The sequence below is a fragment of the Folsomia candida genome, unplaced genomic scaffold (assembly GCF_002217175.1).
Source record: "Folsomia candida strain VU population unplaced genomic scaffold, ASM221717v1 Fcan01_Sc026, whole genome shotgun sequence".
NCBI lineage: Eukaryota > Metazoa > Arthropoda > Collembola > Entomobryomorpha > Isotomidae > Folsomia > Folsomia candida.
The window spans coordinates 1897487-1920987 of record NW_019091218.1 but is presented as its reverse complement, the minus strand read 5'-3'; the positions used below and the strand labels follow the sequence as shown (position 1 = coordinate 1920987).

Below are 23501 nucleotides of genomic sequence, written 5' to 3'. Positions count from 1 at the left end.
CTTTTACTCTGTTTTTGCCGGGCTCTAACGCTTGTAAATATTACTATGCAATTTGAGAAAAAATAAACTTCTATTTTCATTCTTATCCCACGGTGGATTTCAAAACCCCATGGTCATTTTATTAATTTGTGTATTCTGAATTTAACTAACTTGGTTAGAAAATCGTCCAGTTTCACCCGGGATCGTCCGAGCATCCGAAATCTATTACAAGCTAATACTAGCTGGTTAAAAGCTTACTTTAGCCGGTTGCAGCGGACAATTTTAGCTGCCCGGTTAGTTTTAGCTTCTTCAGCTTATTTTAGCTGGTACCTCTTTTACGTTTCAGACCCGCTAGTTTTAGCGGATAACCAGCTAAAATTTACCGACTTGCCTTGACTGCCATACAGATCTGATCGAGTATGCAGAATAAATCAGAAAAGGTATCGTATATTTCAAGTTCTTCCAAGATAACCCTTTAAATTTCTGAGTAGTCGCTTCCCATGTCACAAAATTGGAAAGAAAAAAGTTGCTTAAAATTAGTTGTAGTTGAATTAGCGGCAGGTAATTTAAGATTGACGGCATTTTAAAATAAAAATGTGAAGTACTGAAATGCTTTTAAAGGTTTTATGATTTGTACTCTGAAAATAGATCTACAGTTCTACAAGCTTCATCACTTCCGACGGTAAAGCTGGGACGAACTTCTGTATGGAATAGTTCAAAAAGTTAAATACCTAGTAAAAAGTCTTAAATTCTGTATCCAACCATGAGAGACATGTTGGCCTTTTTATTTTCATACTTGATGGTAAGATCGAGCACGAAACTCTTGTTTGAGCTACGCAGTGTCCCAAATCCATCTTGTAGGAAGTAAATCTGTCAACTAAATGACTTTAACCCGAACACCATCTACATACACGGTAAGATCGATGAACACAAATGTGTCATATAGGATAATTGACAGAAATATACGGCAATTAGGATTTTCCCTTGACTTTTGTTTAGTCCTAAAAATAAATACGTTCGTAATAACTTAATCGTTTAGTAGACGTTGATCCACCGTATGGTGCAATAAAGCAGAATAATATAATTCCGTAACCTATGTACATATACATACATATTCTTTTCCATGAGACTATTAAGTAAAAATTGTTCTTACTTTATTCGTGGGTATTTAAATAAATCCTTCATGAAATGTATTCGCTACGTGACATCAGTAATTAGTTAATGAGTTGTGCCATCGTAAATTGCAATATGACTATTTTCAAGAAATTGGCCGAATTACCAATCCTCACTTTTTGAACGGTACCAGACCGGTAAACCCTTTTATGAAAAAAACAACGCATCAAGATATGTATCCATCGGGCATATGTACATATCTAGTCTGCATTCTTATAAAACAAGTAGGGACAATGGGACCAAATTTGTGGCTTCTTTTTACGTTTCATATTATAAACTGAACTAATATCGCACTCTCGATTGCGAATATGTATATAAATGTGAAGGATGATAAGATGATACTAAAATAAATTATGTTCGTATCAGTAAACGGTATTATGTTTCCAACCAGGTTGTATGTATTTATTTACAAGAGAAGCATAGAGATGTTTCTTACAAGAATATATTTCTCCGACTCCCTCGTAAGTGCATTTTAGATCTTGATACCATCTCCACTTAACCCCAGGACTGGAAATACCTAAGGGGGCACAGAAGAATAACATGAAAACCCCGTTAACATAAAACATGGCTATTACATTAATTAACTCAACTTGTTCAAATTCATTTGTCGGATAATGTTTAATTTTACTGATTCGCTTGTCCATTAGATTGCTATCTTAGCAGGTAAATCAGTTAACGTCTTGTACATGTACATACTATTTTAAAAAAATTAGAAAAATTAAAAATAGGAATAAATTAGGAATGTTTATTATTTTTGTTAAATCAACTTATTTACAAGTATTTACATATTTGCCTTACATCGAAGTCTGGTATTTCGTATTTCTATAGGAATCTCGAGAACTATGCATTTCGACTAATAGCAGTATAGATAAATTTTTAGCCGTTGAGAACTCCTGGTCTAAATAAATCTATAATTATTAAATATGGCTGTGGCGATAACGTAAAAGCAAAAAAAAAAGTAAATCTATCATTTCATCCTCCTAATCTGCAATCAGTAACAAGCTCACAGTTTAATCCATAATAAAATTAACTGCGACCAATGGGGTCGTGACATTGCCCAAGTTACCCACCTTCACCTTAACTTCAGAACAAGAGCGTAGCATTCTTTTAAGGTCTGAATGTCCCCCTCTCTCTGCCAGCCTTTTAGAACTTGGGATGATAATTCAGGCAAATCCCCGGCTTTCTTTTCAAATCAATCAATCAAACTATACTAATAGCCCCGTGGTTGTGTGTGTGATTTTTTGAACTGGGTGCTTTACTTAATGACGGTCTCACGTTTCGTATTTGGGGAGAAATCTAAACCTAATTCAGAGAATAAACTAACAAATTTAGTACCAGAATGGTGGTGGATTCCGTCAAATAAATTGTCTTATATTCTCATTAGGTAATGACTCTAATTGTCGGTTACAAAACTACATTGAAAATTACGTACCAGATTATTCTAGATTATTAAACTGATTGCGAGACATGTTGACCTAAATATTTTTATTTACATACTCCTTCACTCTCTGCATATAACATCTACGAACCAAACACCTAATATAACAATTGGTGATGTAAGGAATAATTTTATAAGGAAAACTTCGCAACAAAGTCAAGTCATGGCGCATTCAGAGGAGTTCTAAAATGCTAAAATGCACATGAAATAGGTAACGTGTAACCCGTCCCACTTGTGCATGATCAACACAAGTGAGACGGGTTCTCAGTAACCCCAGGCAGAGATTTTCCGCCTTTTATGCCATCTCGGGCATAATAATTGAAAATTTTTCTTTTCCTTTTTTGGTGAACGTGGCCCGTGCCTCGCTCTCCACACTCAATTCAGTCTAATCTCTCTACCGAGCAACATCATCTTTTTCTACCCTCTAGGAAATATAATAATTTGGCGAGTTAAATATTATTTAAATAGTAAATAAATAATTATAAAAATAACCACCACTCCCAGTGTTGCTCTACATTAATTGGCACTAGCCGTTATCAACCGAATAGTAAGGGAAACACAAAAATCCAGGGATAGTGAGGATAAGGGAGAGATATTTGAACTCATCCTTCTCACATAAGTTCCCATATTTCATCATAATTCAAACTTTACCGTTACAAACGTAATTGATTACATTGATTATTATTAATTGATTAGTATTAAACAACGACATAGAAAGGTACACTATTTTATTAGGACTAGTCTTTCTATAAATAAGGTTTTTGGGTACGATGACCCATTTTATTATGTCACTGTAAATGTCACACAAGAAACCACTGTGACCAATTAAGTCTTACATACATACACCTATGTTCCAAGACAATTGCCAATGTCGAAGTGTTCGTCTTCCATGACAAAACTCAAAATGCCAATACCCCAGAAATATTCCCATGTTTCCAACTTTTTGCAGGTTTGAAACTGTGTATGTATACCATAAGTTATCTGATTAATCTGCACAACTCATTTTATACTACCCTTGAAGTTATAAATAGTCCACCACAATCACGTCATATGTATTACGGGCCGTAATACATCTTTATTGCCGTAATTTACGGCAATAAATTTTAATTCCATAAACGTCTCATTATTTCACAGGAAGGATTTATATTTACTCGTACACAGTACCAAAAATATATTGATGGTTTACTTCCTTTTTCCTTGTTAAAAAAATGGTCGGCACTATTGACCTTGTAATTCCTGGCAATACAATTTAAATTACATCAGACCTCACTTTGTGGGAAATTACTCAAGACACAAGTTCTTAATTATGGTGATTGTAGTGCAGTTGACACTGCAATGACCCGTAAAGGAAATCAAAAAGAAAAAAATCTGAATGGGATAAATCTCCATGCCAGCACATGGAAGCGAACCTAGAGCATCCTATTTCGGCTTCACGATACAGAGCTTTCGATCCCCGGAAGTACCCATTCTGCCACTGTTCTCCGGAAGATTCCCACTACTAATCTCCCACCCAGGGATTTCTACACATTATCTCTCACCCGTAGTTATTTCTTTCTTTATTTAAGGTTTGTTAAAATTCCACGAGTGTTTTTAAAATATAATTTTGCATAGATACTTCATTCCTTGAAGGTATAAGAACATGTTCATAAAAAATATTGCAGAGCCACACCCATTTTGACTGCACGTAATGAATACTCTCAAAGTCACGTGTGAATGCCGAACCTATGGATATAAATAGTTAGTTTATTGCTGTCGGTACTTTCAACTAATTTGACATTATAATTAGGAAGCCGTGTCGGGAAGCAATGCCCAAATTGAATCATAATTTTCCAAGTATTCTCGATTAGTTAAAATATAACCAGTAAACAACATCCCATACATAACACTTTATTCAAACTTTAATACCTTGCTCGTGGTCATTTAAATAACTTTTGTATTTAATTACTTTATGATAATGATTCCACATGTTGAAATCAGGAAGGTGATAAGTCAATATAACAGTAAACCTTGGTTCTGGGTAAGCAAACTTACCGTATCCATGGCAACCATTGTCATACATTATATGCATATTATAAGCAAATACACAGAACATGGAATTAGGTTGGATACAATTTTGTAAAGTTTGTATTTAAATTACAAAATTTGTCGCTGTTATTAATTGCAATTTATGATCTAAATATATCAAACACCGTTTTGTAATAGCATGGTTGGTTGTGATTACAGATATTACTTATCTGGAGTGGGCTATGTAGGTTTTATTATCTACATATCTAGAGCAAATAGTGGACAATTTAGATTACGTTGTGCCATTCCAGTCATCCGTATGAACCTCCACAAACAAGCTTGGTCTGTATTTACATATGTATGTACACTATTGGTATGCTCTCAATTACAACCTTGAGGAAGGTTTTATAATGTTGTTTTGGTATCTCACCATAATTTTGCGTTGCACAATATACATATGTAACTTCTCCATCCTGTACCATGAATTCCATTGTGCTGAATTGTCCAACGTAGAAAAAGGCACGGATATCTCCAGTAGACATCTGCCCGTTGCGATTGGCACACACATACATATAAATAAGTCAGCTTTTCAGCTCTAAGATTAAATCAAGAAATATTATTGAAGGAATTTGGTAAGATAAGTTGATTCAATTTATCTGATTTACTTGTTGCCTTGGTAATTAAATGCTAAATACATATGTACATACATTTGTATGTAGTAATTAATTCTAAAATTGGGAAGCAAGGACATCTTAATAACTTGGTCAAATTGGGATTTTTGGAGATGTTGGTGATTTCATAAAATAAAGAGGTATGTCTTTTTTTCAGAACTTATTTGTTGTCATATTTTAATAAAACATTTCCATTGCTCATGATTACCCGTGAAAACTGTTGTGTACATACATTGCTTTATATTATTTATTCTTGTTTTAAAGATCAACATTTATGAAGTAAATACGTTTAAAACTAAACTCATCCTCAGTATTTACATAAACCATGCCATTCACGGAAAAAAATTTCTCTATAACTGGTAATCTAAATAATTACGAAAACTGTTCCTTCTAAAATATGTAGAGTAATATCTATGGTCTGTAGTACAAAAATTGACCTTTTTTCAAATTTAGAAATTGTATTTAGCCGACTCGGTAATATTTAATGCATTAGAAATTCAATTTCGATTTTTTTTTCAATTGATGATGGATATTCAAAATTTGAAGCGGTTTTGAATATTGGATCATTGGGTGAATTAGGAATAAAACAGTAGGGGAAATTCACATTTCATTTTTGTGTTGTACAATAAAATTTGAGATATAATACTTTAATATGGCTCAATATGGGAAAATCGTGCATTTTGTGTGTAAAGCCTTGCATAATAAATTCGTTTATGTAGATATGCAGATAAGAATTCATGTTAGATAAAAATGTACATAAGGTATGGAAGGTATGATTAAACCTTAATCACATAATTTCAGCTATCTCGTGATGTCTTTCAAATACCTGACTTTTATCAGTGCAAAAATTATTTTACAAGCACATTACAGATAATCTTTGTGCGCAGTGGGAACTGCGGTATTTAGTGTGAAAGAGATAACTGTATTTACCAACTAACATATATATATATATATATATATATATATGGCATTCTTAACTATTGAGTTGTAGAATTAAAATATCATAAGATTATTCAATGATTTACTTTAAAATGACACATCATATTTCCTGGTGAGTAAGCCCATCAAAAGACAAAGGGTCAAATTTGTATACACGTACATTTCAACGGATGCTGCCCGTTTACAACGTTTCTGGATTGATAAGCAAATTTCTGAATAGTTGGCAGACTCAGTTAAATTGGACAATTCTAATGAACGGAAATATCTATGTAACATTCTTTTCCGGGGACTAACTTAACGAAAGGTCTAACTATAAGCTTTCCTGTTATCAGCGATAAGTAACCTATTTATGCTTGTAGCAGGATTGAACTATGCTAAAAAATTCCATGTTTCCCACAAACTTACAATAAAGATAAATATATCAATCTCTTAAATTTTCACATATACCAGGATGTCGGTAACCAACCGGTAAGTGGTTAGTGTTAACGTTGGGAAAAATGCAGCCAGATATGGAACTAAAATATCGATGCGAGACGAGTGAGACGACTCTGCGAATTTCATATTTAGTTCGTTATGCAACCAAATTTGGTGTTTGATAAAGTAAATATAAAGTAAAAGCCATAAGAAGCACCAAATCAAACGCATAAAGCTACAAAAATAGCAATGCAGTTAAGTAACACACACGCCACTCTCTTGCCATGGTGGTGGCACTGTCCGGTCTTCTATATATTATAGTATTCTGTTGTCGCACATGATTAGGAAGGACACTGTGGGATCGTACATAATTGGGTTAGGGAACTGGATAGAGGTGTACGTATTAAGATCAGCTCAACCTGGGGTAACTATTTACGTGCCGTAATCTAAATTATAGTATTTCTTTTGATTTTCAGCCTGCCTGTCCAGCAAAGGAGCTGTACAACCACGTTGTTTGATTTGAGTTCCCATAAGGTTTGGAGTTGCTGGTCTTGGTATGGTTAATTTATAAATGGAATTTCTAATTTTTAATATAGACTAATACGATTATAAGGTGTTTTTTCGCGCTCTAACCATTTCGACGTATGATTTTGAGTAGATTAAAAATCTGCAATAATATTTGGGGGGGGTGCAGCTCAGTGGTTTTTAGATACAGGCCAAACTGTGCACATTTTTTGGAAATTTTGAGAATACAGTTTTTGATGGAAAATTCATTTAAGTTAGTCGAATTTCCTTAGAAATAATTCATAAAAATATTTTTACCAAAGGGGTACATTTCCCCCCACCGGTTTGGGAAATTGGCGAATTTAGCAAAATAATTGGAATTTCGCTTTTAGTTAAACCACGATTGTAATACGGAACTTATATAAAACAATGCTCTTTGTAGAATTGCTTCTGTGCTTGCTCGTCATGGCCTCTATCCATCCTCCTATTTTAATGTAGTTTTGCAGAATTAGGAACCTAGCATAATTTTCAGGCATTCTGAAATATACATACACTGAGCTTTACTAACTATGCGGATTTTTGTTACCAATGCCGAATTTTGTAACCAATAACGATGTGTCAATATGTGTATATATGTGTCAATTACACGTCGCCTTGTTTAAATTACGATGTGATAATTTTTTACCTGAGATTTTTTTTGTCAATTCTATGTACATAGCTTCCACAATGGCGAAACTACTTACCGACCAGGTCCGAATGTTAGAACTTCCCACGTATTCCACCAGCGAAATCAGGTCAATTCTACAAAATCTATTGAAAACGAAGCCTTCACACTCCCTCTTAATTTCTGTTCTGCCATCACTATGGAATATATCAAGACTTCACGGATGTCCGCAGAACGTTATTAATCAACTCGTTGATGCGTTTCAAAATCCACAAGCGACATTAGTTACTAAGCTAATAATTTCGCAGGTCCTGCTAAATTGCTCGACTTGTGGCAGTAAATTGATTGAATGGGACGATGTAGACAAACTAATTAGAAACCTAGCAACCTTTGAGAGTTCCGAGCTAGTCACAACTATTAAGTCTATTCTAGTCCGAGCCGTTTGCAATCTTAATATTACCGTAGATAAGTTAGACTATGATAAGTTATCTTTTGGTGTAAATGCAGATGTTAGGATGCTAGTAATGCAAAAATTTGGTATAGTTAAAAAAGAACAACTTAATGAAGTAACTTCCACAACTGCGCAGTCGCAGTATGTTGAATACCTTTCAAATATAGGAAGCCCGGGTGGTGTGAGACACATCAATTCATCTAAAGTGAACAGGGCGCATGCCATAAAATCCCAGCAAAAATCTATCGCCAAATGTAGAGAAACTTTTAGTGAAAAAATCGATTTAGTTGACATTTCGATATCAGCGGCGTTAAAAGATAGGAAGCGAATGCTGCAAGGGGGCTTAATTCAGTCAAAAGTTCCTTTGAATTTACCGCCTAAACAGCAGTCGGACAAGTCCTGGTATCGAACGACTTATTACCAAGTCGTTAATATGCTAGGATTGGCGAGACAAGGTGGTAGAACAATGGCGTCAAGCGACATCCAATATTTATATGATTGTCTGATCGGCACCCAGTTTTCGTTAGCGTTTAGGATAACCGTAGACAAAATGGTGGCAGAGGCATTATTCCTAATTAGTGGGAAACAGTTGATACCCCTAAATATTTACAATGGATTACTTGACCACCTCCTGTCTCGAACAAAGCAGGTTGGTAGCTCTGACGTGTTAGCGATTTGCAAATGGATTTTACAGACAGTTGAAAATTGTGTGGCTAGAGGATCAGCCGCGTCTTTTGAGATATGGCATAAATCAATACTTTTACAATTTCAAAACTGCAGCTTTTGCACGTTAGAAATGAAGGGGATCATAATGGACATATTTAGCAGTGCTTTGGGTAATAGCGATGTCGACAGTTTAAGAAAGATGTTTCAGGTTACATTGACTTATTTAAAGAATGGTGAAATGGAAGAAAGATCCCTTCGGTTTGTTAACCTTCAAGCGATTAGTCCTCGTTTCGTGATGGATCTATTTTCACATGATGTAATTGTTGACCTTGTCAACGTAATAGTCAACAGAACGGACGATTCCGTAGTGCAGACAGGTGTTGCCGAAATTATTGAGAATTATCTAGATCATGAAAATACAAAACCGTTAAAACAACAAGAGTTAATGAAGTTAGGAATGTTAGCTAGTGAAAGTTCGCATGACCAGAGCGACTTAGTTTTTGCACTTGTTAGGATAATTCTATCTTGTTTTGAAAAATCTAAAGAAATTCCTAACAAGGAAATTTTGTCGTGTTTAGTGATCTGTAGTAAATTAGCGGAAGACGAAAGGTTAATAGGATTAATAATTTTGGCACTAAAACGATTTTCACGTATGGTTGAAATTCCACATGTTGAAATACTATTGCCCAGGTTACTTCTAGACACGCGAATATCGGAGGATAGTCTTTTGCTTTCTCCGCCGGAAGTAAGGAAATGTAATGATGAAAACGAAAGTAATGACGATATGGATAAGGTTTATGTTTCCGCTTGTGTTGGTGAGACAATAATGAACTCGTTTAATTGGAATAAAACACTAGCATGGGATACCGTTCTCTGTGAGAGGGTTATGTTGCACTTTATGGAAGTTTTAGAAAAAAGTCAAGATTCACAAAGTAGAATTTTTGCGGCGAAATTTGCTCATCTTACCTGGCATCAGTTTGGGCCGGTTCATATCAGCAAGCTAACGGAATTCGTGGAAGATGAGGTAGCAGATGTGCAGGTTTTAGTTTCTCGCGCAGTTTGTAAAGGTCTTCAAATATATTCAGGCGCTTCCAGTTCTGTCACACCTAAAGAATTATTACTATCTGTTGGAGCTATTTACAAGTTTGACGCGACACTTCATGACGGCATTGATTACTCTGACGAATTAAATGTTGCGATTTTAAATATTTTTTTAAACGAAGTTAAAAAGGTCGGCATGGTTATTCCATCCGGGATGTTTAGTCTGCTTAGTGAAATTCTCATACATTCATTTGACAAGGTAGATCTATGTCTTGACATTTTATCCACGTATTGTAATACATTTCTAAAAGGGAAAAGTTTTCACGAAACTTTTTTCCACCTGAAGTAATCACAGTTTTAACAGGGTATTTGAATAATACTTCTGCTATAGTGGAAAAAACAGACGGGATTTTTTCCTCCTTGATTAGAATAGGAGTGTCCGTGCCACCTTCGGTTGTTCAAACGGTTGCCAAGAGGTTAATCAAATACGGCCATTCAGGAGATTTGGGGTTATTACTTAAGGCTAGTTGGAATCAAGTATTAGATCCAATGTCGTTTTTCACGTTAAGAATGGATCTTGCATCAATATGTGTTAATTCAGTTTTAACAAAGACAAAATTGAGTGACGAAGGATTCAATGTCGTGGGGATAACACATCAATATTTTTCATCGTTACCTGAAAAAGTAGGTTTAAGTGCTTTGAGATACCTTAAGGGGTACGTCAAAGAAGGCTACATGCTTCCTAAGTTTACACAAAGCGTACTTCAGCAATGCCTTCGCGAAAAGGGACAGCACTTTGAAGATGCCTTGTTATGTTTCTCAATAGCGGCCGAATTAGGACAAAGTATTCCTTTAGAGGCTGTCGAAAGCCTTAAGCCTTTTAGAAAATACTCTGACAGAAATTCTAAGCTTATCGTTAAACTTGGTTTAAGCTTTGTTGAAAATAACCAGATTGTAGATGAAGATATGAACAAATGGATTTTAAATTGTTTCATCACTAATTGCAAGAAAATTACAAAGGAATGTGACCCCTTGTTAAGATATGTGATTAAATACGGCATAAATTCGCGCCATCTGCCGACAAATTGCATGCAAACTCTTTGTCAAAAATGCATAGAGTTGTTATCGAGAAAAAAATTCAATCAGGAACTTGGTGATTGCTTAATTGAAACACTCTCCAATGACAATATAGATTTGGGTAGCAATATTAAGAAAACGTTGGTTAAAACTTTATTAAAAATGCTCCCATTCTGTAAAAATCTGAACACGATTAACAAAATTATTGTTCTCGTTGCAACCACCTTAGTTAAAGATCCCTCCACAAAACTGACAGATAATGATGTCAATTTGCTTATTAGTATATCCGGTAAATCGTCCTCTGTCCAAGTTCGTGGTGTAATGGCGACTCTGCTTAAAAAATTAGACCTCTCGAAATCTCAACTTGCCAGGGTTTCCATAACTACCATTTGTGAAGTTGAAGATGATCTTATCTTCATTGAGAAATTGTTATCTTTCCTGCAGGAAAATAGAGATGTTGCTATAAAATCGTTAATTGGCGAAGAAACCAGGCTTTGGCATAGGTTGCAAAAACATGTGGAGCATGAAGGCATACACCAAAAATTGTTGAAAGTTCTTGACATTTTGGTAACTGATAGAGAAGCGGTTACGGAAATTCCAAATAATTGTAGCGTTATGTGGTACCTTAGTTTCAGTTGCTGCTGATAACAAGGGTATTATTTTTGCGGTGGAAGTTATCCTATCGAATTGGATACGTAGTTCCACATCAATATCTGAAATTGTTGTGCAAAGTTTGGAAACCAATATCGGTAGGGGAAGCAATATCCTTAAGGAAATTGACGCAAAGTTTGGTAATTCGTCGGGATTTTCTCCATCAACAAAATTATGGATTGAGGTTGAATCTATTTCGAAAATTAGGGATACCACTACAAGAAGAGACGTTCTCGAAAGGATAAAGGTCGCTTTATTGGCTGGGGTTGTACCACCGAGAGACTGCATACCAAAGATTGTTAAATTTGCGAAATTTCCCGGGCAGTGTGGCACGTGGTTGGAAATTTTGTTACATCTCGACTTACAAAATTCAGACTTGGAAACATTCAACTTGCTGAATGATATTTTCTTAAATCAGTCTGATGGTGTATCAATACCCGTAATTTATGGTGTTAGTGCATTCTTCAGGAAGTTTGAGAGTGTAGAAGAAATAATAAGTAAATGTCACAAATTTTGCGATAACCTGGTCCATCTATTTTCCGCTAGTGTTGAACGTGAGTACAGAATTGCAGTGTTGGATTGCCTTTCGCAATTATGTAAAACCATGACAAATCCACCAAAGACCTTGATAGATAAACTATTGTGCAATTTATACTCGGAAGATGGATTTATTCGAAAAATAAGTTTCCAAGGGTTAAATTATATTTACCAGGGTGGGACCAGGGATGTAGCTTTTCTCGAATATCTTGATAACTTGCATGGAAAAATTTTGAGTTTAGTGGCAAAAAGTGAAATAACGTCGACAATGTTAGAAGCATTTGACAAATACAATTTATCTCAATTTCAATTAAATTTACTGCAAACGTTTGTTTCTTGTGATTTTTTGGATTTGGAAGTTATCTCACTGGTGAACGAAAATTGGTGGCCATTTCATCTCCTAGTTTCAAACTTGATGATGAAGTTCACTAGCAAGGAAGTCGAAAAGATAGATTTTTTGAGAAAGTTTTATGAACTGAAAGATTGGGCGGGAAGCGAGGAGGCGGCGCACAAAATGGCCGATCTACTAACTACATGTTTTAGCTTCAAGACTTGTCCGGATGATTTACCTGGTGCAATAGACATTATACTTTCACTAAGGTATGAAGAAGTAGAAGAATTTCTTCATCTTAGATCTAGCACTTGGGTAACAACGCTGTACAAGCTTTCTTTGAAACGTTTAATTAGCGGGAAACTTCAGGAAAATTTTAGTAAAGCCGGGGATAATTTAAATGACTTTATTTCGAAAAACCTACCTTTCCCCTTAGCGGTAAAATTGGTCAGATCGGTTAAAAAGATAGATGATGTTTCAAAGCTTTACGACGTTCTGAAACTTTGCAAAAACCATTTAGCCGACATGGAAGATCAAGTAGATTTCAATGCTTGTGTTAACATTTCCGACTTAAAATTACAGGTGGAACAATACATTTTACAACGTCTCATAAAAACTTACTGTTTACATGGCGGTAATGCTCGAGATGCGGCAATTTTGAAAAGAAACATTGGTTTGATTCATAGTGGAGGAATTTCGTTTCAAGCTGTAGTCGACATATTGCAATTTGGAAAGATATCGATAGATCGTAATTGTAGAAAATCTTGGGGACAGGTTGTGCGTGTAATGGCAGAAAGTTGGGCTGGCGAAGAGACGATTTTTGAAGTTTTGAAAAAGTTGGGGCAAACTGAGGAAAAGTTTTGGATTCAGGAAGCTCGGCAACTAACCTTGTCGACATCTTCCGGCTTTCTGGGAAAGGGAAGAAAACAAATGTCTGAAATCCTGGAGCACCTCGAACTTAAAAATGTGGACAAGTCCCAGCTTGCCGCTACATTTGAGAATTGCGTTAAAATGGGAATTTACAAATCGAGATATTGTTATGCAGGGTTGGAAAAAGTTATTGGCGAGTGGACAATCTCTGACGTTAAGAAATGGGCGAAAATGGTAAACATGCGTTTTCGAATGGTAATGTTAGAACTGGATAAAGAATTTGCGATCGAAGCACTTTCCGTGGCGTACAGAGCCTTCTATTTGCACAGTAATTTCCAATTAACTGCGGTCCAAATTGTTTCAATTTATACCGGATTGGTGAAAGGTTTACAAGGTCAGATCCAACAGGTCGCTACAGGCTCAGGCAAATCGACCATAATTGCGATCCTTGCCGCAATAAACGCTTTACGTGGCTTGAAGGTTGACATATTCACCAGCAATCCAATCCTAGCAGAGAGAGACGCCATCTCGTGGTCACCATTTTATGCTATGTTTAACCTCTCCTGTTCTCATAATGTGGATTCCGGAATTTATCTTAAGGGTCCAAAACATTGTTACAAGTCGCATATCGTTTATGGAGAAACGTCTCAATTCCAATTCGACTTTCTCCGCGATCATTACAGCGGTTTAGGTACTTTGGCTGGAAGAAAGCATCAGTTCGCCTTAATTGATGAAGCGGACAGCTTATTGATTGACGATCTTAATAAGATAGCTAGACTCTCGTCACCAATCCCTGGCATGGACTGTCTTCAAATTTTGTATCATTTAACATACCATCGATTGGCGACACTTGAAAAGAGGTTTTTAGCTTTTGAATCATTCATGTTGTATGTGGAAGGGAAACTTACCAGATTAGATAGTGGGCTAATCTCGTTGCAACTTGCGGATAAGTCGAGTGGAGAATTGTTAGAAATTCCAGACTTGTTGGGATACATTAAATCAGGTAGATCATTGTCTGAAGCAGGAATTATTATTGTTGATGACATAGAAAAGTTTGTAAAGGGGCATCTCACCAATTTTCTGAAAGCACTTATCACAGATGAACTACCTCCACCCGGATTTGAGGTCAGAGCTGAAGACAAGATAAAAATCCCCAAGTGCATGACAGTCTTTGTGCAGAATCAAATTCCGAAATGGGTCGATAATTGCATAACGGCATTTAACTATTCTGAAAACAAACACTATGTCGTAGATAACGGCGAGATCAAACCAGTCGATTACAATACGACTGGAATCATAAATAATTCTACCGCATGGAGTGACGGACTTCATCAATTTCTTCAGATCAAGCATAACCTGAAACTTACATCGGAAACGGTGACGACAAATTTTCTCTCAAACATATCACTATTTCGAAAATATAGAAGAACCATATTTCCCGCGGAGAGGTCAGAATCTTCAAGTGTGAAAGATAATTTTACCTTTGTTGAACACAACATTATCGGCTTTACTGGCACGATAGGATCCACACATGCGCAGAATGTTATCCAAAATCTGTATAACATTACCCCAATCAAAATGCCGTCAGCCTATCACCACTTATACGTCCAGTATCCAGACATCCTGGTTCCGACAGAAAGGCAGTGGCTGCACGAAATTACTGCGTCTGCGCTACATCATGCCCACCATGGTAGGAGGGGAGTCCTCATAATTTGTGAAACCATAGGCGACGCGATGCTAATATATGACGGAATTAAGGCAACAAATATGTCATTCGTTGTTAAATTGTACACACAAAATAATTCCAATCAAGAAACCACAATTGCCAAAATTTATCCGGGAGAAATCTTCATTGCCACAAATCTTGCCGGGCGAGGGACCGATATTAATGCGCATGACGTAGAAAAATTTGGCGGTTTACATGTTTGCCTCACATTTGTGCCGAATAACGTTCGCGTCGAGGAGCAAGCTTTCGGTCGAACAAGCCGACAAGGGCAATTGGGTTCAGGACAGTTAATTTGTCGAAGTGGGCTTACTACCGGAATTGAGTTAAGGAAATTAAGAGATTTAGAGCAAGAAACGCATTTAGATGAATATCTTCAAACTGAGTTACCAATCGTTTTAGCGAAGGATGAATGCTTTTCTCACTTTTGCAAATTATTACATGATTTTCGCGCCAAGTTGAAAACCACATATCGTCCAGGTTACGTAACCACAGCAAAGAATATTTGGAATTATAGTCCCACAATTAGTGAAAGCGTCATAATTCAAGCCTTAGAAGAAAGATGGTCCTTTTTCGTGTGCCAAATCGACCACGGAATAATTTCAAGTGAAATAGCATTAGCTAGTTACTACTTGTTGGAACGGCGAATTAAAAAGCAATACGAGGTCGGAAGTTTGATTCGTAGCCCGTTTTACTACATTATGCTAGGAAACGACTTTCTTGGGAGGGATTCAAAATGGAAAAATTTTTTAGAAGATGCTAAAACCTGTTACAAGAAAGCAATCGACCTCGATAAAGATTTTTCCACAGCAGGTTTCGTTGGGTTAGGTTATGTAGCTTTGAAAGGCACGATGCACGCGGTACGGAAGAATACGCACGAATTCAACTACAGGACTAAAGCCATTGGATACTTAACGGAAGCACTGCCACTGCAATGTAGGTTATGCATGGGACTAAAAAAATATTCTGCATAAAAATATTTGTCCAAAAATATGAACCACAAATTTAAATTGAATTTGTAATTTTTAAGGGAAAATTTGGTAATATTGTGGGAGGTTTTGGATATCGTGGAAAGACCGGAATAGCACGAGTACACCCAGAACAGATTGACAAGGTTATCAGGGATAACGCCAGTCAAATCTGGTCAGCTAGGGACCCAGAATTTTGCGGATAAGGTGGGATATTCAGAATCACAACGCCCAAATTCATACTTCCCGTTTAATCATGGACTTCTTTGCCAGGAAAAATGCCGGGAACTTGGCTTAGCCGGCTAGCAGTCCTGACCTAAATCCCATGAAGAATTTTTGGGCCAACTTCTCGCGTCGGGTGGGCGTCAATTTCGAACCAAAAAGGGATTTGAGCAAATGATGCATGGCGGATGGGCAAATATCCTGCTGGAGACCCTTCAGCACTTCAATAACTCAATGAAGCGACGAATATTCGCGTTAATTCTAGCTAAGAAAGGTTTTACCAAATACTAGAATAAGTTTCAAGGGTACTGACTCCCTTAAAATTAACTTATAAAATGTTTAAATTTCATATCTCTTACTTTTGAGACAGTCGATTTTGACTAATTTTGTAAGATTGCATATAAATTTCTTGATTTAAGTCAAATCTCAATGAAACTTGGCATGAACTTGTAGCAATACCTGAGCTATATTATAATAAAACTTTGGGCCCCAGGACCAAGCTATTAAGAAATAGTAGAATTTTCCAAAACTATCTCTTCATTTTGAGACAGACTATAATTCTTCCCTTGATTTGGCAGGGTTTAATACATATTTTGTAGCAATTACTAAAATGGTGCATATGTACATATATATCCACTGGGAAAAAGGAGATGCATAACAAAATAAGGGAAGCAAACTATAATGTCACCGATCGTCCGTAACCTTGCGATGTATTTACTTCCATGAAAATGTGTTTGGTTAAAAGTCGCAAGTGTATATTTTTTAATTTTTGCAAAGATGTAATTTATTTGTAAAAACTTGCAATTATTTTTTTTACAATTAGTTGGATTTGTAGCGAATCATAAATTTTAGGGCATAAAAATCCTCTACAAAAATTCTGACAATATAGATGCGGAACCCTGTGATTAATTTATGCACAAACTTTAATACAACAGACATTAATCTCCTTATAATTTTCCAATTAACCTGAATAACACTGCATTACCCTTTGTAATGAATTGGTCTCTTCAATACAAATAATTTCTCCTCTGAAACCACTTCTGCTGCCTTTTCCTCTCCAAAACATAGCCATAAAATTACGTGTATTTGTTCTTTATCAGATTTCTCATTGCAAAAATGCTTCTCAAAATTCCATATAATTCAGAAGTTCCGTCAATTCTTCTCGTTCTGGTATGATTTTCAAAAAAATTAATATATATTTAATTCATACATAGATCCTTCTGAATTTTAAACCCGTAACTGCTTTACATATGTACATAGATCACATTATGTAACCACTTACAAGCAGCTCCACCGAATAATCTAATTCAAAACAAGGTAACATTTACACACATAATTTGCAAATTTTCTTATCCTTGCGTTAAAAAATCATGGCAATCTTTTTGTATGTAGCAACCCAGACAAGATAGTAGCGTCGAATCTGCTGCTGGTGTTGGCGAAGGTACTCAACAAACCCTGGACGGCGTCGCGGTCATCCTGGCGTCAATTTTCAAAGGAATCGCCGACATTCCCGTGAGCGCTATCAATGCCGTCATCCGTCCACAACAGCAACAACAAGGAATTCCTGTCATGATCGGGAACAGCGTGGCAGCCCAGCCAATCCAAAATACGCAAAGATTCCAACCAAATCCCCAACTTCAAAGTTCCCAAGTGCAAAATTTGCAACCTAACCAAAATTCGCAACTTTATCAAACTCAACCAATTCAAGTCGTCCCTGTACAACCTCAGCAAATTCAGTACGTCAACCCAATCGTGATTACGTCACCCCCACAAGAACAACGACCAGCCCCCACTCTTCTCCCAAGAACGGCACCCCCAACAACAACAGGATCCGATGATGACGCCGATGCCACCACGACCGACGACATAGACGAGGATGCCGACGCAGAGTCGGAAAATTAAAATTAAAATTATATCGTTTTTTACATTAAATAAATCATGCCAGATTTTTGCAAAAAAATTTGCACCAACATATGTATTTATTTTGCACATCTTGCATAATTCTTATGAGCTTTAAACTGATGGATTGAACAAAACAATGAAAAATGAAAGCATAAAAATTCCCATTGTTTTACCAAAACATGAGCACAGTCGATAATTAACAATACAACTTTCGATTTCATAACCTACCAATTTCTAAATTTACAAATGTTTCTTTATCCGAAATATTATAAGCAATTATTATTCCAAATTCTCACATTGTTCTGCAAACAGCAGATTTTTTGTTCCCGTTTGAACTATAAATTTCTATAAAAAATGAGAATTTTCATTTTTGTCGGGATTCTTGGCATTGTCTTGTTATGGGGTAAAGTGAAATTTTGTAAACCTTAGAGATATGTGTTTTTGAAAAATGAAATTTGAGACTTACTTTTGAAAAAAATCGATATCATTCCATAGGTGAACCCACATTGGGGCAGGATGACGAAGAAAATGCGGTCGACGATGGTGAGGAACCGATAGCGGGGATTTATGACAAGAAGGAAAAACCGATTGGATGGATACCCGAAAATCCACCTCCAACTAGTGAAGAGCTGAAAGCAGGGATACCTATTCCTCCTGGCAAAAAGGGCAAACAACACAAACCGTACAAACCACCACCTCCTGATGGGGAGGAACCTGAAACCCCGCCGCCAGATGGTGAAAATCCAGGTACCATGCCGCCTGATACTGGCATATTTCCTCTTCCAGATGGTGAAAACCCAGAAGAACCTCCACCAGATGGGGAAAATCCAGGCACCATGCCGCCAGATACTGGCATATTTCCTCTTCCAGATGGGGAAAATCCAGGTACCATGCCGCCAGATACTGGCATATTTCCTCTTCCAGATGGCGAAAACCCAGAAACCCCGCCGCCAGATGAGGAAAATCCAGAAGAACCTCCACCAGATGGGGAAAGTCCAGGCACCATGCCGCCAGATACTGGCATATTTCCTCTTCCAGATGGGGAAAATCCAGGTACCATGCCGCCAGATACTGGCATATTTCCTCTTCCAGATGGCGAAAATCCAGAAGAACCTCCACCAGATGTAGATGGTCCACCAGCTGGTTGGACTCCTGAGAATCCACCAGGAGGTTGGATTCCGGAGAATCCTCCTCCTGAAGGCAAGCCAGCCAACGGAACAGGATGGGATAATGGCAGTGGATTCCCAGCCATGAAACCTAAACCCAAGGTAGCTTGATAAAAAATACGCTTCTTTTAATAATTAAACCAACATATTTGACACTAGAAGGTAAACACCAATAGTAGAATCAGGACCGGGGTTATTCTTATGACAACTGCGGCAATTTAATTATGTCCATCAAGGACCGGCATATATAAATGGGCCTGCGGGGTCAAATGTGATTACTTTTTTGAGACTTTGAGAACAAATTGGTTCTATGTTTTATGACAGATTTTGACAATATCTTTTGCCCTCGACCTTAAAATATGTTCCCGCAATAATTTAAATTTACAAATATTACACAGATCACCCTCATAATATGCGACATGTTACTTTAAATCATTTATTTTATGCACAGGTTTGCGCCAAAGATGGCAAACCGTGCGGAAGTAGTTGGGATTGCTGTAGTGGATGGTGTAATCTCAAGTACAAATGCGAACCATCCGACTGGTATGGAATCGGTCCTTTACCCGAGGTAGGTGCAAATTGAGACAATCCGTATCCATGTACAATTGGTAATGTTAAAAAAGGCCGTACAAAGAATATTTGCTCCCTTTTTCAGGTACCAGATGGTAAAGGTTCAGACGGCAAAAAAGGCAAATCAGCTGGTAAAGACAAATCAGGCGGCAAAGGGAAATCAGGCGGTAAAGGGAAATAATAATAGATTAAATTTTACGGTGGAGTTTTATTAATTAATATTTGACATTAAAACGGGTGAAAAATGTGATAAAATAAAAACGAGTGCAAACCCATAACTGGCAATTTTGGTTTATTTATGGTTAGAGTTCTTGTACGTTTCACTTTTTTCATACAATTTCATACAAAGCAACAACAAAAACAGAAAAATTTCGTGTCGCAGTAATTTTACTTTATTTGAAATTAAAATATTAAAATATTTAATCAATCAAATTTTTATCTCTGTAAAATAAATCATTATTGACTGCGAGATTTTGTTACACATTATAGCAAAACAAAGGACATAACACACTTATCAAATTAAGCAATAATTTTTGCTTATGTATGTACAATGCGCAAATTACGTAAGACAATCAAACTTTCGATTTCAAATCCGGCTTCGTAAACAAGCAATTCATTTTGGCATGCAACAAACGTATAATACAATAATACAAACAAGGGTTACATATGTACATAGCATATTGCATTGTGCATACATATACAAACAATTGGTTTAATGTGCTTCGTTAGGGAATCACGTAGATCTTTGCATCGGACCTAATTTAAATTAAGGATTACTTAATTTATTCAATTATGCATTTATGTACACGTTTACAAATTTATTGGCAAGTACATATGTACATACATATAAATTAATAGTGGCTTATACTTATAAAACCTACAGTGCAGCTTTGCTTAGCCCGAGCCAGGGTGGGTACAACTAGAATTTGTTTACCAATCTTTACGCCAAAATTCAGCTTAATTGAGTGATTTTGCAAAATCAGTATGGGTCACCCCACCGGGTTCCTCTGGGTCAAAATTTTCAAAATTGTACATCATAAACTCCCATTATAAGCTGCTATCGACTTCCATACCAAATTTCAGCTTAATTGGACGATTTTGAAAAATCAGTTTGAGTGACCCCATAGGGTCCCTCCAGATAAAAATTTTCGCAAATTCACTTCATATCTTTTCATTAGAAGCCATTAGTTACATATGTACCAAATTTCAGCTTTCTACAACAATTTTGAAAATTTGATGCATAATAACCCCACCACCCATATGGCCCCCACCGGCCAACCACTTGACCGATTCGGCTCATCTTCGAACTTGATTTGTCTTTTGGGTAGATATAGATGTGGTAAAAATTTCAAGTCGATCGGTTGAGTTTGAAGAGAGTTATCGCGAAGACAGACGGACGGACGGACAGACAGACAGACATAACGGGTACATAAGCCCTGGCTCGGGCTAAAAATGGTATTGTCATGAAAAGCCGGACATAAATTTAGCCTGTACGACAATTAATCATTTCCTTTCCTACATACATATTGCAAGCTTTGCCTTGTCATTGGTCAAATATGGGAACCGTTTACACAATCTATTTATGTTCATATTTGCATAAGAAATTAAAGGCTTATTTGTAACAAATTGCCTTTGAAGTTTTAATATTTCGTTGTCAAACTTTGCATAGGTATGTATGTTCGTACATAAATATAAATACACGAATGTATGTACATATCGTCGTACTAATTCTTTGCATCCTTTCCGTGTTAAAAATATTCACTGTCCCGTAAGTAGATAGGTCTTTTCTTAATTAACTGTCTACTGCACTTAGGTCTTTTATGAATTAGTACGACGATATGCACATGCACTTGTTGTTGGAGGATCCTACTTTTCGCAAAACTTTATTTTACACATATTATTAGAAAATACAGGTACAATTGCACGATTAATTTGAAATTTGGACTATGCAGTTGTACGCCGAATAAGTAGAAAACCACGTGTTGCAACAAATGGGATCTCCAAATCATTCATACATATATCTAATATCGTAAGTACCAGTAAATTGGCATGTCTAGTTTTTGCCATGTAGTGGTAATCTACCCGTGCGGCAAATTGTATGGTCAAACGAAAAAATAATACGTACGGCTTAACTTTCAATTGCAAAAATAGCTAAACAATGTATGTTCAACTTTCTGCAAAACACCACCTCAATAATAAGAGTAATGTGAGTAGAATAAATGTGAAGGTTACATCCGCAGCGATTATGCTTAAACACACAGCATGAAAATAAATTCATACAAGCAAATTGCTCAATCATGTCGAATATCAATTTGCCTCTTCTATACATATTTACTTTCTGCAACTACATGCTTCAAATCTCTCTCCACCCCCTTATTACAGATCTATAATCAAACATCACAATTGCTTGATGAGTATACAAGTTAACTTAAAACTTTACTGGTGAGCAGTTTTCTTTCGCAAAATTTGTACCAATTCGTAAAGAAAATCAGCATTGTCCTCGTTGTCTCCAACAAAATCATATCAAACGTTGCTTGGAATTTCTTGAACTTGAATTCCACTTATTTTCGAAATTTAATTCAATAATCCTTTAAAAGGTTAACTGTTCTCTAGAAATGATTCCCACTCTTTCGAAAGATAAATTTCCTAAAATCCCCAAAAAAATCCAAACGTACCTAAAGCCATTCCCAGATATGTTGACTACCCGATTTCTTGGTATGGACCTCTACTCTGCAGTATTCCAGCGATACACAAAAATGCCCATGATGTGGGACATACCTCGGCAAGAATTCATCCCGTGTGAAGATCCCGGTGAAACGAGGTGGTATCGCGGTGAAGATATTTTTGGCATGGGAATTGTGGCAATTTGCTATGTCACCGTCCTAGTGCAACAGTTCACACGGTCGGATGATTCCTCCACCCCACAAGTTTCCCTTCTCAGCTTAATCTCGTTCTTTTCTGCGGCACAAGTGTCGATGTCTGTCGCAGTTGGGGCTATCGGTTTAAGGAATAATGGAACAGACTTGGCACGTGGGTACAATATGATGCAAATTTTGGAAGATGAATTGATCCAAGGTAACTTTTCCTTTGACAATTTCAATCAAAGCATCCCTATTGGGTAAATGTGAAGTCATATTTTCGTCCTCAAAATGAATTAGCGGGTAAAATGAGAACCTATTTAAACTTAAGTGTAATTGAGTAGGGCCAAAAATGACATAACCCTTGTGGTTCAGTGTAACTTACTCCAAGCTGGATTTTTATGCTCGGGTTCGAATCCCGGTCGTGAATAAATATGATTTTTTTCAACGATTTAACTTTTCATAGTACATAAATAATTTATATAGTTATCATTCAATTAAGTTAATTCAAATTACCCGCTTCTTCATTTCAGCCTATCCCCATCACGATCATCGCACCCGTACACAAATCTACGCCTTCCACTTCCTTACGCTCTACTTAACGCTGTACTACATTGCCCTTCCAATCTTCATGCTTCTCGCCTTTCTCTACATGGACATTGATCCCGCCGTGTACATTTTG

At 36.6% G+C, this 23501-nt stretch overlaps 1 protein-coding gene across 5 annotated transcripts; it reads left to right on the top strand.

Annotated features, from left to right (window-relative positions):
- Positions 1 to 5079: 5079 nt before the first annotated feature.
- LOC110859520 (basic salivary proline-rich protein 2) lies at positions 5080 to 20193 on the top strand. 5 transcript variants are annotated; one of them, XM_035859515.1, is made up of 9 exons: positions 5080 to 5226; positions 5314 to 5405; positions 7095 to 7172; positions 7841 to 7916; positions 17424 to 17493; positions 17584 to 17640; positions 17716 to 19493; positions 19843 to 19959; positions 20047 to 20193. In XM_035859515.1, exons 7-9 carry the CDS (start codon positions 18978 to 18980, stop codon positions 20140 to 20142), a joined length of 729 nt encoding a protein of 242 aa, XP_035715408.1. In that variant the 5' UTR covers positions 5080 to 5226; positions 5314 to 5405; positions 7095 to 7172; positions 7841 to 7916; positions 17424 to 17493; positions 17584 to 17640; positions 17716 to 18977; the 3' UTR covers positions 20143 to 20193. The 5 variants fall into 5 exon arrangements, 4 of the variants coding, with proteins under 4 accessions (XP_035715408.1, XP_021964171.2, XP_035715406.1 ...); XM_022108479.2 differs by lacking the exon at positions 7841 to 7916; XR_004837055.1 differs by lacking the exons at positions 5080 to 5226; positions 5314 to 5405; positions 7095 to 7172; ... (1 more) ...; positions 19843 to 19959; positions 20047 to 20193 and adding exons at positions 12249 to 16069; positions 16164 to 16308; positions 16375 to 16597 and having other exon boundaries at positions 17716 to 18283.
- Positions 20194 to 23501: the final 3308 nt, after the last annotated feature.

Coding starts and splice junctions, on each gene's coding strand:
- LOC110859520 (XM_035859513.1), top strand. CDS start 12,277: ATGACAAATCCACCAAAGACCTTGATAGATAAACTATTGTGCAATTTA.